At 54.0% G+C, this 17,433-nt stretch overlaps 1 protein-coding gene across 1 annotated transcript in view; it reads left to right on the plus strand.

Moving 5' to 3' along the window:
* The window catches only part of Glis1 (GLIS family zinc finger 1), a 190,908-nt gene that overhangs the window by 164,620 nt on the left and 8,855 nt on the right, over positions 1 to 17,433 (plus strand). The window contains exons 4-6 of the mRNA XM_029475863.1: positions 6,107 to 6,268; positions 10,672 to 10,782; positions 14,252 to 14,384. Coding sequence (XP_029331723.1) covers positions 6,107 to 6,268; positions 10,672 to 10,782; positions 14,252 to 14,384 — 406 coding nt within the window. The remainder of the gene's footprint in view (positions 1 to 6,106; positions 6,269 to 10,671; positions 10,783 to 14,251; positions 14,385 to 17,433) is intronic.

Consider the following 17,433-nt stretch of genomic DNA (forward strand, 5'->3'; position numbering starts at 1 on the left):
CTGCATGGTGTCATCCTACACCTTACGTGTGAAACAGAGCCCTTGATTCTTCTCCAGGGACCAGAGGGAAAGACATCGTCACCAGAGCCAACTGTGTCCGCCACCCAGAAGGTTCTCTCTACATGATCTCAGCCCTTACCGTGAGCAAAAGGCTCAGAAGGCAGCTTGCTGAGAACCTAACCAGTCCTGGGGATGCTAAGCCTAACCCAGGCCTAAGAGGTCCTAGGCTTTGACTAACCCCCCTTCCCACCCAGAACTGGAAGGGTCTCTGGGCTGAGCCTGCAGGGGAAGATGCTACCCCTCCCTGGCTCCAGCAATGGCTCCCCTGTCTTTCATCTCCTGCCCTCCGTACTGTGAGCTGCACGCAGCAGTAATGGATTGCAGTGGACTTTTTTCAATTAGGCTGATTTTCCCCTGCCTGTTACTATAAAACTCCAGATGGTCCGGGGCTTCACGGTTCCTGGGGTATTTTCCCCCATTATTTTAATCTTCTTTCGTAACGCGCCCCACATGTGGGAACAGGGCCTTTCAAGGCTCTGCACTCCACTCTGTGGATCAGCCCTGCTCTCCTCTCCACTAGGCTGCCTGGGTTTCCCTTTCTGTGTGGAGGCACCACAGAGAGCTGTTCCCACCATCAGCCCCGGCCTGGATTTGCTGAGAATCACAACCTATGTTGGGCCCAGATTGAAATCACAGGAGTAATGGCCTGGTTTAGGTGTTCTGAGTAACCCAAGGCACTGGACTAAGAGTTCAGGGGTGTGTAGCCACGTCAGTCAGACTCCAGGCCAGCTCTGATTGGCTATGTGAGCGTGTTGACATCACCCTTCTGATCCTCACTTCTGTCATCTGCAGGGTGAGGCTGGGAAGTGACTTCCCCAGCAGGGTGTATTGCCTTGATTCGGTGAAACACAGCACAGCCAGTGGTAGGTGTGTGAGGGGCATCGCCAGACACATGGTATTTTCCATTCACTCTAAGAATGTATTTCAGTATTGATAGACACCTGTCTTGACATGTTTTTGGGACTATTAGACACCCAAGGTAGCTTTCCCCCAAAAGTCACCTTGTCTATTCCCATGTGTGTGAGCCTTTGCTTCAGGCTAGATGAACCAGGAATATATCTGGTTAGTTGAACAATGTATTTAAATTTACCCCAAGCAAGAAGTGTCCATGGAACTGTCTGAAGGCCACTGATGGCATCAAGACCAGGCCCACAGGATGCTACACGCACGCTTTGGTTCACAAACAGCACCCTTCCCATGTGCCCAGGAGATGTCTGGGCTCTGGACAGGTAAAATGAATTCACCTGAGAGTGTTCCCTCGGGGTGCATAGAGGATGGACTGGTACCACACTGTACAAGATGCTGGAGCACAGTGGTATGCGAGCTGACGAGTCTGTCAAGGATCACCGGGGCCAGCTCACACTGGCCAGAAGGCAGAGGGAAATGTGTAATAAAGTGTGAGAGAGCCGAGCCCAGTTGTAGCAAGGAAGGATAAGGACATCCTTATCTCGATGCCAAGTCCTCATTCTGGGTGCCACATGGGAATGGACTGGGAAGAGGCAGGCAGCTCTGTGGTACCCAGGCGAGTCATGCTACAAAGGGTAGAGAAAGTATGAAGAGGTATTGGCGAGATGGGTACCTCCAAGGGCTGGTGGCAGAAGGAAGGAAGAAGGAAGCAGGTTCCTAGCTTGGCATCTGGGTAGAAGGTGGTCCCATCAGCAGAAGTCATGCTGGAACACCCCAGGTGAGCCGCCTGCTGTCATGTTATCTATGGCAGTAATAGTACAAGAGTGTTGTGTAAAGTTTTCCAGGATCCCAATGCCAGAGCTCAGTGCTCCGCTGTGTGTGTGATCAGAGGCAGCTCCCAGCTCCAGTTTCTGCCTTCCCTCTGCTTTCCATGATGCTGGCTCAGTGGTTCTCTAGAATCCCCATGCCCCTGCAGCTCGAACCGCCAGTGCTTGCGCCTGCTCTCCCTGAGAGTCTTGGCACCTCATTTGTCAAAAACCTAGGCATCAGGGCTCAGCCCTTAGGAAGGGTTTGGCAATCCCCAGCCCTGCAACTGAAAGGGCCCCCACATTCTGCCCCTTAGAGCTCTCAGCAGCTGCTGCTCTATGTGGGACAGTAAGGCATTTTGGGCCTTTGTTATTGGAAGATGGAGTATGGTGAGGGAGTTAGCCAGGTGTGGGATACAGGGGTTGAGGAGTATGAAGAGGAAAGGGTAGGAGACACCGACAGACAGACGGCCGGACACGCGTGTACATGTGCACACACAGCTCTATTAGAGGTGTCGCAGGCCAGAGACTGCCTCAGGACATCCGCCACTTAGCCTGCTCTGGGACCTTAAGCAGCAGTGACAGTGACAAGATCAGAACTTGCTGTGTGTTATTTCACGTAGGACTCCCACCGGGTAAAGTTAGTGCCATTCCCCTGGTTTGCAGGTAAACTGAGACCCACCAAGGAACTTGCCTGGGATCACTCAGGAAGTGAGCAGCCAACAGTTGCCAGGATAGCCTGTAACAGAGGCCGATTCTCTAATCAGTGTGCTCTATGCCGCTGAGCCTCCACCCCTCATCTAGCTAGGCAGTTATACATACCCAGAAGACTGTGGGGACAGCACCAGGCCCATTGGAACCAGACACAAGTGTTGACCTGACGGTCACTCTCAGCATCTTCTCCATCTCTGACCACATCTGACAGGCCACTCCCAGGACACAAACCCTTCCACCACAGTTGCAAGTGGAGTTGGAAAGGCTCCTCCTAGGAGGTGTTGCCTAAGCAACAGAAACGTGTATTTGCTAAGGGGAAAGGAAGGAAAGGGCCTTCAAGGCCTCGTGAACATTAAGAAAAGGCCTTCCGGATGGAGACTCCTGGCAAGTTCTGAGTCATCTCTCCACAGCTGATGTGTGGGCAGTATGGGGTGGGAGAGACGTTTGGGGTCATCCTGGAAGACATAGATCCTGAATTTCTGAAAAATGTATACATTAAATTGTCAGAGTGGGAAGGGAAGACTTCCCAGGAGAGGTGTGGACTGAACAAAGGCACGGATGGGGAAACAGGTGTTCTGAAGCCCAGACAAGGATCCATAGATTCCTGGCGGGAGTGATCCCCAGAGTCTGACAGACTCGCAAAGTCAGAGAAACCACGCAGCTGGGAGTTACTGATCTCCAACAGCCTTCCCCCTAAACCAGTCAGCTAGGAGCTGAGGGCCAAAGTGGATGGTGAGAAAAGCCCTGTTTCTGCCCGGGGTCCTTCATCCCATCGCGGTGGACTTGGCACAAGATCATTGCTAGTGAGCAGGGAGAGTCAGTACTACTTAATATTCCACATTCAAGATTTCCTTTGTTCTGATAAAGCAACAGACGCCATAACTAGAGACCCAGGTTGACCCGGCAGTGGTACGCACTATGACCCACGTGGTATCTATAAAGAGCCATTGTCTCTGACCCTTGTCATCGTGGCTGTACAGGAAGTTCTGCCATGGCCTCTGCTCTTGACGGGCCTCAGTGGTCCTCTGTAATGGAAACGACGGCCTCCTCTCTGCCTCTTCTCCAAGTCTGACTTGCCATTAGCAGCTAAAGGTGGCTTCTTACATGTATATATACCTGGCACTGTCCCCATTCCTCCAGGTCCCTTCTGATTCTCATAATTCACATATGACTCTGTCCCCCTAGTTCCCAGAGGATGNGTCTGGCCCCCCCCCCCCCCCCCCATTTCCAGAGTATACATCTGATCAGCCCTTCCATGATCCCCACGGTCCCTAGTATGAACAGCTTCTATCTGAGCTGCAGAGCAGCCTAACTCTGACCCCATAACACGATCTTCCACCAGCATTCCCCAGGGCACAATTTACACAAGTGCAGAGGGGCCCCATGGGGGACCTGTGCCCTTTGAATGTGCTGGAGCCTCAGACTACCCGTTGTTGCCCACTGTCCTGTCAGCCCCCTGTAGACTGAGCTCTGCTGTCATGGTAATAGGTTCTCAGAAGCATGGTGAGATGAGTGAAGACGTGGGTGCTGCTCGTATGACCAGATACTGTGTCTTCCACACACCTTTCCATCTCTCCATGCTTGGGACAGTCCTCACTCTCTCTCAGGCTGGCTGAAGGGACCAGTCTGTGCTGCCATAGCCTACAACTCTCTTGCTCTGAAAGTATGGCTATGATGCTTTCTGATGACATGTATATCTCCTGTGTGGTCTTGTCCTCCTAGAGGGCAGTCAGTACCCATGTCTGAGTTGCCTTGACATCCTGGTTAACCCAGCCTAAGATGGAGCTACTCCATCCAAATGAATGTCCCCAAGCTAGAAATTACCAGGCATACAGAGCCTCCCTAGATTAAGCTGCCTAGTGCTATAGAAATAAGGACCTAAGCCAGATGGACCATAGGATGTTAACTCTGCCCCTAGGCTTTTCCAGACATGCCCCCAAACATGCTATCAGGCACTGCACCTTTAAAGTTGCAAAGGCATTAAAGAATAACGGGCAGCTCAGGGGAGAGGGAGACCACAGAACCTGCAGCAACCGCCTTCCCTTGAGGAGGAGCCTAGAGAAAGAGTACAGAAGAGCTGTTTTCAAGCCTAGCCCTCAGGAAACATGGCCCTCTTTGTCCCCAGCTACTTGTCTGCACAGGGGGACCTTGTGCAGAGGGCTGGAGTCACATCAGTTCTAACCTGGGTTAGGTGCTCATGGCTAGAATGTCAACCCTGGACTTTCAGGAGAAACCCAACGGCCCGCATCCCTTCATCCTCAGTAGTCACTGAAAATCAGCAAGCATAATCATCCTACCTAGGCTTTGACATCACATCTGGCCTGGCCTGTACCTTGTCTTCGCTGTGTCATGTGACCTTGGTTGGGCAGGTCACTTCACTTTACCGATGTTTTGGGAGACAAGGACATTGATGTCACGTGCTTCCGAGGTTTGTAACTAAACACCAGCACCATGCTGGAGCAGCAGGTTGCGGCCACTGTGGACCCCCACCATACCCTGAAGGACACATAGCGGGAAGGCTAGCAGGCTGGCATGGGCTGGCAGTAGGTGACTCCACACTAAAGGCTGGAGTCTGTGGCTTCACCCACCCAGACAGCCAGCCTCTGAGTTGGACTTTGGAGGCTGAGCAGGAGGATGTTGGATGGTCAGGAGAAATGTCCTTCCTTGCTGAGGGACATGCGTGAACAGAAGCTGAAAACTGCCTTCTGCTAGAGGAGGCCAGGCAGAGAGGCAGGCAAGTGGGAGAATGTCACAGGAATAGGATGCTAGGTGGCAGGTCTGTGAGGAGGGAGACCGCTGGATTCTATTGGTGTGTCAGGGCTCCAGGGCAGCTGTCTGGAGAGCAGGGCAGGAGGCATGGAGGACACACACATAAGCCAAAGGTATAGAAGGGAGGTCCAGAGTCAGCAGAGGATGTGGGGACACACAGTTGAGGCTATGGAGGGTGGGCAGGGTGGGCAGGGGCCACAATCTCTTCCTGTCCTTTCTCTGACTCATTTCTTCACACACTCACTGCCAGGAACCTAACAGCCGTACTGTGTCTACTACATGTCCAGTACCTAGCAAGCAGCCCACTTGATGGTGGGCATAGGACAGCTAAATGACATGTGACCCCGTGACACACACATGTGGCTACTGACCAGTCTCACAACAGTTATAAAGGATGGCACCCATTGCCATTCATTGCCCTCCTTGTACGCCCCTGATGGACGTACTGATGGATAGCCACAGCCTCACCTTTAGAGAGGTACAGATACATCAAGGGCTCAGGGCACCCCAGAGCCTCTCAGGGATGGAGCCCTTCCAGTCCAGGCTGGGCTCCCACTTTCTGGGGTTCTATGCTTAGACACAGTTTGCCTTGGAGTTGCTAACGGGGTGCACAACTGGCTAGTGTATGGGTTGTTACTCCCAAGGTCAAAAGCAGAAAGGTCATCCTGTCCCCCTAGCAGTTTCTAAGTCCGGCCACTTTCTTATCCCTGAACACTTCTCAGGGACAATGTTCCCAGAGGCTTAGGGAAGACAGCAGGTCATTGGTCTGGGCCAGGTATGCGTAGGGGGTGCTGATGAGGGGTGGGTGGGCCCTCGGGGCTGAGGGCACCCCTCATCAGCCTCTCCTGCAGTTCGAAGGCTGCAGTAAAGCCTTTTCCCGTCTGGAGAACCTGAAGATCCATCTGCGGAGCCACACAGGCGAGAAACCATACTTGTGCCAGCACCCAGGCTGCCAGAAGGCCTTCAGCAACTCCAGCGACCGTGCCAAGCACCAACGCACCCACCTCGACACGGTAGGTAGGCCTGAATGTGGAGGCCGGGGTGGAACAGGGCTGCACACAGACCCTACTCTCCCAGCAGAGTCTCTGCCTGGACCCACAGGCTCTGCCACACAGGGCAGGAGTGGGTGGGGCATGCTCTTTGTATTGTAGGATAATTAGTAGGCCCCCTTTCCACTAAGTAGATAGGTTTTTTCCCCATCATCCTCCAGTTGTAGCAAACACAAATAACTTGGGTATGGCCATATGTTCTCAGGGAGGATGTAAGATGGGCAGACTAAACTTAACAAGCACCTCCAGTTGAGATTGCCCTCCTTGGCCCACGGGGACCAGCCCAGGCCCCAGCCAGGGCCTTTATGGGGAATTGGGTGTTCTCACTCAATCCCACATGCTTTCTTTGGAAGGCCAGCTACTCTACATCCTGAGCAGGCCACTTCCTGCTCTTCCCACTCCTCATTTGGGGACAATACATATGCTCTCTGAGGCTATCTTTCTCCCTAAAGGAGCTGCAGTTGGTGACACGAGAGATCCAGCCTGACGGTCTAGGGTCTCTTCCCGCCTCCCTGCCCTTGATTATATGTCAGATAGCAGAGACCCACAGCTCTGTTCCAGGTCGCTCCACTCTCTTCCTCTGTACGAGTAAGGACATCAGCAGTTGACACAGCACTTTCAGGAAGTCCCTAAACGGCTACCAAAGTCCCTGACCCATGTGACACAGGAGGGAAGTGGGCTTAGGGGTCCTGTGCATGCTCACGATGGCATGGCTGACTCTGGCAGAGGTGACAGACACCGTGTTCATGCCAGTCTCACAGGGAAAGTGGTGTGTGTTGGGAAGATCCCAACCCTCTGTACAGTACAAGGCTGGAGTCTGCTGGAAGAACCCACGTTTGGACTTCAGAGCAGTTCTCTGCTGTGCTGCGTATGTTTGGGTGGCTGGGATGGGGCTTGACTCTACACTGTAGATAAACCTATCCCGTCCAGTACACAGATGAGGGAATGGGGGCCTGAGGGGTTAACTGACCTATTCTTGAAACTTGGAAGACATAAAACGGTAGAAGTTAAACCTGAGAAGACTCAGCCCTCCAGTCCCAGCCCTGTACCTCACAGCTGGGAACCCAGTGAGAGGAAAACTCACAGGAAATTTTGAAGGCAGGCCAGACCCTGGACTGTGCCTCCTCTCTCTTCCAGCCCCATAGTGTCACACACCTGTCCCAGTTCAGGCGAAGCTGAGACCTGAGTCAGATCATTTCTGTGTCTGTGGCAGACAAGATGCAGTTGGCCGGGCCCAGGGTTCTTTTTTGGAAAAGCTTGAAGGGCTGTGTCTAAGCAGAAGGGACAGAGTAGCAAGGAAGAGTCTTTGTCCCCAACTCAAACTCAGCTTCCCTCCTCTTAGAGAGAGATGTCAGTGGCTGAGACCTGAAGTGATCTGTAGCTCTTCCAAGCCTCTCTCCTTGGTCACCTCAGCCTTGGGGTCTTTGGCACTTGCTCTTGAGAGATGTAACATATATTGCATCACCCCTAGATTTGTCTTGAAGCCACAGTGAGCCTCTGCCCAGGCCTGGGACATGTCCCCATGACCTCTCTAGTTTCCGGTTCCTTCCTCATCCCTGCCCTTACAGTAATTCCCAGCCCTGCTTGATGAGTGAACATAGCCCCTGAGTGCTAGGCTACGTCAGTTTCACACAAGCCCACAGGATTACCCCAGACCTTCATCTATCTAAGAAGTCTCTGACAGGTCTGAGGGGGAAACCAAACTCCACTCATGCCCAGCTCTCTGCCCAGACAGCACAGGCAGCTCCTTGTTGCTAGACCATGACCTAGCCCACACCCCTCAAGTCAGCAGTGGGTCAGGCTCACACATAGGACCTGTCACAGAGACCCAGCCTCAGTTCCAGCTCTCCCTGGCATCAGAGAGCACAGGGCCCATGGCAGGAATGGAGTTCTCTGGACAGACTGGAGAAGGCAGGCTGCAGCTCTGATTTTGGTACTGCCACTTGTCAGAAAGGTCAGATGAGAACCCCCTCTTACCTCCGGTACCCCAGTTTTCTCAGTGGTAAGAGGTCTGCCTCCTGAGAATAGAGGGTATAGCTAAGGGAAATGATAAGAGGTCTGCATGCAAACCAGGCAGCCCTTTCTTTCCTAGTCTGTTACGTCAGCCAAATTCTGCCACACCAGTATGGGATTAGCCCTGGCAGCCACTGTTCCAGTGTGGGCCTCAGTTTCCCCGTCAGCAGGATGGGCCTCTGTTTGATTGGTCTGTTTGGAGGCCCTGAGAGAAGGTAGTCCCCTAACAGAGAGGCACACACACCTGCTGGCTATGACATCTTCTGTAAAACTGGGACAATTCTCATGGATGGGTATGGGACTCAGAGGGAACCACAAGTGGCCCATGCGTAGCAGTGCTGTGCCCAGGAAGCCTTCAAAGACAGAATGTCTTCCATGTCAAGCTCACAGAGCTCACACAAGCCCAGTCTTGGAGCTTGTATGGGGATTCCGGGCCTAGGGTTTGGCTGGTAGCTTGGGATAGCCACAGGGTTTCCTGAGGGCTCAAGGGAGCTGGGCCCAAGGAATGTTCAATACACGTCAAGCCCTGGAAAAACAAACACGAAGATGGGCCTTGCTGCCCTGTTTCCAAGCGAGTGTGCCTGCCACAGAGAGCTGTTTGTTTGCTTTTTGACCAAAGCGTGTGGATTTGTATCAGCATTCCCAAGGGACAAGGCCTGGGGCCAGCCAGCTCAGGGGCAGGGCAGGGCTCATGGGAGAGTGTCCTGGGGTTGGGTAGGGCTCCTCAGAGAGAGAGAGAGAGAGAGAGAGAGAGAGAGAGAGAGAGGGAGAGAGAGAGTGTGTTAGTGGAGGCTGGGTCTCATGTGAGGGGCTGTGCGAGTGTGTGGGACTCAATGCTGAAGCAAGTGGTGGGGCAGTCCCAGGCAGGCCTCCCTCTCCCTCCCCTGCCTTCCTGTTGGCTTAGTCAGCTTCTCACCACTGTCTCTCTCTTTTTGTTGTTCTCCATTCTTTAACCTGGCAATCTCCGTGGCAGCTCCAAGGTATGGTTATGGTCATCTCTTTCTGCTTCTCCCCACCTGGACAGTGGGCACCTCTCCCAGCTCCCCTGCCTCTGGCTGGGGTGGCATTGCCTTGAAGCTTCTGGGTAGCTCCACTTGGTGTGTCTGACTGGACATGACAGTCCCTGGGGCTTACTCTGAGAGGTACCATTTCCTAAACACACACGCCCGCTCACCCGCACACCAGCGTACACGCACACGCATGCTCGCGCAGACTTCCATCCTCTGCAGTTCCAGGAGGCAGGCCTGAGGGCTATGAAGGCACTCAGTGTGCTTCAACTATAGGAAGCCCTGTGAACTTCCTGCCTCAGTAGTATCTAGGAGCCCCAAGTACTGGCTGCCCCTCAGCTGTGAGATGCATGTGGGCTGTCAGTTGCCCTTCGCTGGTCTTCTGGAACCTGAGCAGAATTAGATGGGTCCCTCACTGGTACCGCGGAGGGACAGTGGAAAGACGGGCAGCACAGGCGGACAGCATGGCCGGTGGGAATCTCAGGTCAATCTAGAAGACAGGATCTGAGCGAGGGTAAAGAGGAGGTGATGTGGGTTGGGTGGGGTAGGAGCAGCATTGTGGGAAATGAGGGAGGACAATGGTAGAAGGGGACCCCAGTCAGTGCCAGGAGCTGACCCAGATCCTGCCTATCAGAGGTCCATGGAGGGGTGCACAGAGGCAGGACCATGTGACAGGAGCGCTAGGACTTAGCATGGGAGGAGATTAGGGTCTGGGAGATGGGAGAACCTGAGGCAGGAATCTAAACAGAAGCAAGGGGCTGGCTTGGGTCCCCTTTGATCTTCCAGGGCAGTGGGATGGTCATAGGAAGTGAGTTTGGCCCATGCCCGTGCAGACAGCACAGCCTTTGGGCCTCCCAGCTTGTGCTCTTTGTGGTCAGATCCCCCAACCCCTAGTTACTGGAGGGAGGACCTTGCTTGCTGTGACCCATAGTACCACTTGGACCTGGACCTGCTGCCTAACAGCAGCCATCCAAGCTGGCCCTGGGATATCCCCTCTTCCTTTCTTCATTCTCCTGCCCAGGACAACTTCTTGTGTGCCCCTGCTCCACATACTGCTTCTGTGCAGCTGTGCTATGACAGCATTTTCATCACAGCCAGTGTGAGCTAGAAAGACCTATAGGGTTCAGTCAGTCCCGCTTTGCAGACTGGCCTGTAGTCCTACATGGTGGCAGAATGGGAACCTGTCACTTTCCCCCCAAGACCAGGTGACCTCCCCTTATCTGTAGCCTTCAGACTGTAGCCTGCCCCTTACCTACCCGCCCCCCCTTCCTGTGGCAGGCCACATAAGGGACCGTCATCTTCAACAGTGGCCTCTTACCTATCCCTCATTCCCCTCTGATGTTACAGAAGCCATATGCTTGTCAGATCCCTGGCTGCTCCAAGCGCTACACGGACCCCAGCTCCCTCCGCAAGCACGTGAAGGCCCACTCAGCCAAAGAGCAGCAGGTGCGTAAGAAGGTAGGTGGCCGCAAGCCCAGTCCCATCTCTGCAGAAACCTCTAATCCCAGCCACTTGTCCAGCATCAGACCAAGTCTCCCATGACTGCATGCACAGCACTCTCTACACAGGTATGCGTGCCCACTTCTCTTCCATCTGTCCATGTCTTTATCCCAACCAGTCAGTATACCAGCCCACAACCCCACCCCTATTACCCCAAGTTGATAAGACATTCACCCACCAACATGCTGGTACCCTTAGCCATGGCACTGATACCCAGCCCTGGGCTAGGCATCACAGGTATAAAATAAAAGATATACCCATTTCCAGTGATGTGAGGCAGACAAGAGGAGGCTCCTTGCCATATGATAACGACGGCAGGGAGGTCATCTCTGGCACAGATAAGGGGCATTGGCCCATCTTCATGAGAACAGAAAGGTCCCAGGTAAAAGCACCAGGGACCATGAAGAGTAGGGGTGTGACTCTACTCTTCATGGTCCCTGCAGAGTCTGCCCCGGCCAGCTTAGTGGCCTATGCTTCTGTGTTTCCTGTTCCTCGGTGGATGGCTGGGCCATAGGTGCCGGTGGGGACTGAGTGACAGGTCACAGATTCACAAACACAGAAGGGGTGGGCAGCTGAGTCAGGTAAGAAGTGTGTGCCTGGCATGACCAGGGCACATGCAGAGCCAGTGTAACTCTATAAATAGGTGGGCAGTCCCACATGCTGGATGCTCTGCCTAAGGTTTGAGCTGTGTCCCAAGGATATTCAATGCCATCTTGAGGGGAAAACAAAACAAAACACCATGGCCTCGAGATGCCTCTGGGGCTGTGTGGAGGAGTGGCATGTTAGAGTGAAATGGAAGGCTAGAGCTCTGCACTGGGAGCAAGGGAACAAGTGGAAATGCCCTGGGATAAAACGATGGAAACCTGGGCTGGCGTGGGGGGTGGGGTGGGGGTGGGGAGAGCATCAGGACCCCAGGGGACACATCGATGATGGTCCATTCCACCAGGACCAAAAACCTAGGAGAATGTTTTGCCTGAGAAAGTCAGCAATACACTGCTGGGGTCTCCAGGTTATAAAGTAAGGAACAGGCCAGCCACCTTGGAGCATCAGCAAAGCATCCTGGCCTACAGCACTCAATCTTCAAGGGCCATGGGAGTCAGGTTTACTCAAACATCAGAGGCTGTGAGAGTGAAGGGACAGGCGGAAGCCAACCAAAGAACACCAGCAAAGTGAGGAGGGCAAGCCCCTTCACTGGCTTAAGCAGTACGAGCAGTGAGCACTGTGGTCCACACACGTGACCTTGAACACACAGAAAATAAAACTGCAAAGCTGTATGCAGACTGGGGGAGCAGACGGCTTCCAGCCCGTGAACAGGCAGATAGAGACGGCACTGGGAGCACAGCAACCCCGTGATGGAAATGGATAGGATCGCAGGGCCAGGGGTATCCATCCTGGAGGCACTGGGGACCCATTTGAAAGGTAGAAGAGAGGAAGGTGGAGTGTGTGCATGCAGCTTAAATGTCATTACATCCTTAACTCACTGAGACCTGGGCTGGGGAGAGGGGGGCACTCAGGACCCCAGGGGACACACCATGGTGGACAAGCCACAAACCCAGTGGCTCTTCAACTCAGTGTATGTGCTATAGCTGTCATCCTGCAAGTGGGCCTTTGCTTATGTCCATTTCAGAGACATGAAAACTGAGTCTCAGGGTGTTAATGAAGTAGCCCAGTCACGCAGCCCAGGACAGACAGCTGGGCTGCCAGATCCTGATACTGCCCTTGGCAGATGGGCCTCAGGGCAGCAAGGGATGGCTCGGGCTTCCGTAGGCTGGAACTAGGTGCCAAGGAGGCTGCTGTCCCAGCACACTGGTGCCTAAGGATCTAAGAATCCTGCCCTGGTTTTCCCAGGCCCATGCTTGGCTCACATTGAGCCCCCAGGGACCTGGGCTGCAGATCTGCAAACTTCCCAATAATAAGCATCCATTAGAGCCATCGGGGATGATGGATCTCTCTGGGTAAGGCGACCCTTGTATTATGACAAGCCCTTGGCAGCCCTGCTGCATTTTGGAGAGAATTAGAAATGCTTTTCTTCCTTAATTCTCCTCTCCTGCTGTTCCTAATCCAATCGACATTGCGGTCTGTAAGAACATGCCTTGGCCCTCTTTTGCCAGAAACTTCTTTTACATGGAAAACAGCTGCTGGGTCAGGCGCTGAGAGCCCAGTGTGAGACTGGCACGCCTTCCCCACCTGGTCAGCCCTCCCTCCACCTGGGAAGGTGGCAAGCCCCTCGGGCCTGACTCTCAGCTGCCCAAAGACACAGGCAAGGCTGTGGCCCCCTCAGCACCTGTTTTGACCTGGTAAAGTGAGCATTTGGACAGAGCCTTGGCTTTTGGCTGCTAAGCTTTGGGATTCCCCTGGAGAAGGGCCACCTCCCATGCAGGTGCCTGTCCCCTTGTCACCCCATGTCTTGAAAGCCCCATCCTCTGTCTGTCTTAGCTCCACTTGGAGACGTATAGATGCTCCAAGGTGTCCCAGGTGTCATGGACCAGATCATCCCCAGCCAAGCTTTGCTGCTAGCCAGACAGCTCTGGTCCACACAGCAATCCACTAGGCCACTACTGTGACCCTGTGGGAGTCATGCAGCTGGAGCCCAGCCAACCCTACCCACGATGCTCTACAAATGATCTTATGGCTCAGCCATCACCTCACTACTGCAATGGTAGAGGCAGTCAGCGCTCCAGAACACAGGCAAGATGTGAGACGCAGAGCAGTTATTAATCCACTGACACACAGGGAATAAGAGGTGGCATGGAGCTGGAGGCCAACCCTGGATTCTTTCCATCGTCCCTCATAGTCACAGGGAGAATGGATGGAGCGAGGGGTGAAGGAACGGTTGCTAAGCAACGTCATGTCTACCACCACAGGTTGCCCTGATGGGAGCTGCAAAGGCCCATTAGTCACACTTAACCATCCCTCCCAGGTTATGCTGAGGCCACTCCTCTAAAGCTGATCCCTCAGGGACCACAAGGAGACCTCCCCAAGAGACACAGGGGGGTTGGGGATTTAGCTCAGTGGTAGAGCGCTTGCCCAGCAAGCTCAAGGCCCTGGGTTCAGTCCTCAACTCTGAAGAGAGAGAGAGAGAGAGAGAGAGAGAGAGAGAGAGAGAGAGAGAGAACCCTAACTGGAGCCTGGGAGGCTCCCCTCCCTCCTAACCTGGCTCACTGGGCTAAAGGTAAACCCAGCCTTTCTGGCATAACTTCCTGCTAGGAACAGCCTCTAGTAAAATCCTTGCCCATCAAATCCTGTGCTGGCGTCTCTTCTCAGAAGCCCTTATAGTGTCCACTAACCCACTTTCCTGATGAGGAAACCAGGGTAGCGAAGAAGGTCCTACTTCAGGCTCCTGACTTTCCTGCCTTGTCCCCCTGAACAGGGGGTGCCTGTTGCCAGGTGGCCTGACACTCACGCTTGCTCACCTCCTGCTTCCCAGCTGCACACAGGTGCCGACCCAGAGGCTGATGTTCTGTCCGAGTGTCTGGCCCTGCAGCAGCTCCAAGCATCCACACCGTTGCCGGCCAGCAGAGGGAAGGGCAGCCAAACTCTGAGCCAGGAGCTCCTCCCAGGTATGTTCACATGAGGCAGAGCCAGGGCACAGCCAGGGCACAGCCAGTGGATCCTTTCTCTGCCAGGCATCCCTCAGAGGGACTCTGGTGCACTATCAGCCCAAGAGCACATGGGCAAGACTTGTTGCAGGGTGCGTTGTCTCCTGGACTTCATCGCTTCTGTACCCCACACTTTCAGGATGTCTTCTCACAACTCTGCTAAGTAGGTCGATGCCATAAGGTGGCGCCCACCCCCAACCCCCCTTAGTCTGATGGAGGCCTCCTGGATGCACTCTGGGCACTTACCTGTCCTCACTGCAGTAAGCCTTCTCCCCCTCTTCCTTCACCAAGATGGCTCTTAGCCTGCTCCCAGAACCTGCCTCCTTGTCCTCCTCTTGGAAGTCTTCCTTGGGGCTGTCAGTTTCCCTTCTGTATCCCCACAAGCCTGTGGCAGGGAAATTCCTCTGGAGAAAGCCTGAGTCTGCCTCATCCCAGAATCAGTAGCGTCTAGCTTAGGACACATGCAGAACCAGCCTTGAGGGACATGTGGCCCTGCCTGAAATACTGTGAAGAGAGTCTACCCCTCTGAGTGTAAGCCAATTCTTCCTTGTGGCATATCTGCCTACGACTCATCCACAGTGGGGCACTCCAAGAAGTACCCAACCAGCCCCAGTCTGGACTTGAGAAGTCTTGCTCAGTGCCCAGACTCCTTCAGAAGAGAAAGCTGAGGCTTTGAGAGGCCTGGGCAACATAGCCAGAAGCACAACCTACTCCCTGCTGAGCTCTGTGACCCAGCATAAGGGCTCTCTGGGCCTGACCCTGAAGGCCCATTTGGGCAACACTCATAGCCAGTGGTCCAGCAAGAACAGCTGCTGCTGGCTGCAGGCACCCTCGGGTCATGGCAGGAATCCTGGCTCTGTGGCCTGGGAACACTGCCCAGCTGCGGGCAGCATGGCCTTTAGATTCAGTGGGAGGTTCTCGGGCTGCGTCTTCCACCCCTGAGGAAACCACAGTCTCAGAGCAGAGCGCTCAGCTGCCCTCTGGGGGTTCTTGAATTACTCCAACCATTTAAAGCATTTTTTAAAATTTTCTAATTATATTCTTTCCCCCAACACTGAAGTAATATCAGATTTTAAAACATGTCAGGGCCCTTACCAGACAGCCTTGGAAGAACAGGTTTTCACCCATCTTCAGGCCTACTGTGTGAGGATGCCCCGAGGTGCATACAGGGAGGAGGGATGCACATACCCCAGCTAGGTACCCCAAATTCCAAAAGATCAGGACTGGAAGGGACAGGAAGGGTCTTATTCTCCATTGCCGGGACCCCAAGCTGAGGACTCCAGAAAGGGGCTCCCACTGATGGGGGGGCACAGCTGCCTGGGCCCTGGGGCCTGCAGCCTCCGTGCATCCACCTTGAGAGGACTCACCAGGCAAGAACTAACCCATGTAGATCAGCAGCAGCAGGTCAGTCCCGGAGCCTCTTTGTCCTCACAGAGGGACAGGGACCTCAGTAATTGTCTCTCTTAACAGATGGCATCTCATCTCGCCCCTAGCTACAAGCTACGTTACTGAGAAGCAAATCCGACAGGACACAAGTATAGGTGGAAGGCCTCTGGCTGATACCACGCCTGTCTGCTGCCTAGTGTGGATGGGATCAAGTCTTCCTCAGTGCCCCTCCTGGGCCTGCTGTGAGGACAAAGCCGAAAATGTGCCCCAGTGGCTGTTCAGGGCCAATATCTGCTTCCGACTTGGGGGTTCACTTGGGGAGTGCCTGCTTGAGCCCAGACTGTCCCAGAGGCTTTGCTCTTCACTGAATGCCACCTCACACAGTTGTTCATACCTGCTATGCTCTGGCTGGTACTGACCTCAGCTCTCCAACCCAGAAAGCAGCAGGAAGGATAGCATGCCAGGCGCTCCCTGGGGCTGGGCTGCACACAGATGCCTGAGGCACAGTTGAGAACAGATGTTAGGGCCAGAGGTTAAGTGCTCATGGCCGATGATTGATGTTGCTGCTTTAAGGCCAAAGTGATGTGGTCTGGGGAGGCTACAGGCCCAGTCCCCACCTCCATGGCCCTTACAACCTGGTGATTCTTCTGTCCCATCCGCTGTCCGTGTACACGCTCTGTCACTGCCATGCATCTCTCTAGGGCTGTAAAGACAAGGGCATCAGCCAGGACAGCATCAAAGGCAGGGGACAGATTCTAGAAGAATCAGAAGAGTCCAAAACTGAGGGGGTGAGGCAGTGATGATATAAGCTTGTCACTGCCTGTTCTGGGAGGGGGCACGTACCTGGTAGGCATTTGCCAAGGCAAGTAGTGAGGATGTGAGAAGTGGGTGCCAGCGTGGCAGAGGGACTCATCCACATTCCAGCTGTCAGGACCTCAGAATTGATTCAAGATGGCAGGCAAGAGGGTAGTGAGGAGAGCGTGAAGCAGAGCGGGCTAAGCAGCATGACACCATGTGCTGCTCGCACGACCTTCCCCTCCAGGTACCTCCTGACCAAGGCAGGAGGATGTGTGCACAGCCAGGACAGGCGGCAATGGGCAACAGCACTGCTGACCCTGCAGGACACAGCACTGCTGACCCTGGCAGTAGGGTTCCCAAGGCCCTGAAGCCACAGGGTGCTCGGTGGCTGCCTGGGGTCTGGGTGTCATGGTCAGCTGACCACAGTGTCTTTAGCAGAGCCAAGATCCTCCTTGGACACTCTAGACCCCAGCTCAGCTGAAGCCTCTGCCTCAAATAGGCAGTCTCTCTGTTTGGAACATGGTCTGAGTTTCTAAACTGTCAGATTAGGCCTGTGGAGAACCTTGGCACATAAATATAGTTACCAACCATGATGACCTAATAATGGGACTTTTCTTCGTGCTACCTAGCTACAGTCACCTGTACCACACAAGCAGCTCATCTGGTCTTCAAGGCAGAGTGCTGCTATCAATAGTGGCAGCTTAAAGGCACTGGGGCCACATTATCATAGCTCCTTGATGCTGCCCCAAGCCTGTGCCCCAGCCCCATTCAGTGCCCTGATAATAGCCTCCTATAGGTTCTGGTCAGAATGTCCCGTCTAGGATGA

The sequence above is a fragment of the Mus caroli genome, chromosome 4 (genome assembly GCF_900094665.2).
Source record: "Mus caroli chromosome 4, CAROLI_EIJ_v1.1, whole genome shotgun sequence".
Lineage (NCBI taxonomy): Eukaryota > Metazoa > Chordata > Mammalia > Rodentia > Muridae > Mus > Mus caroli.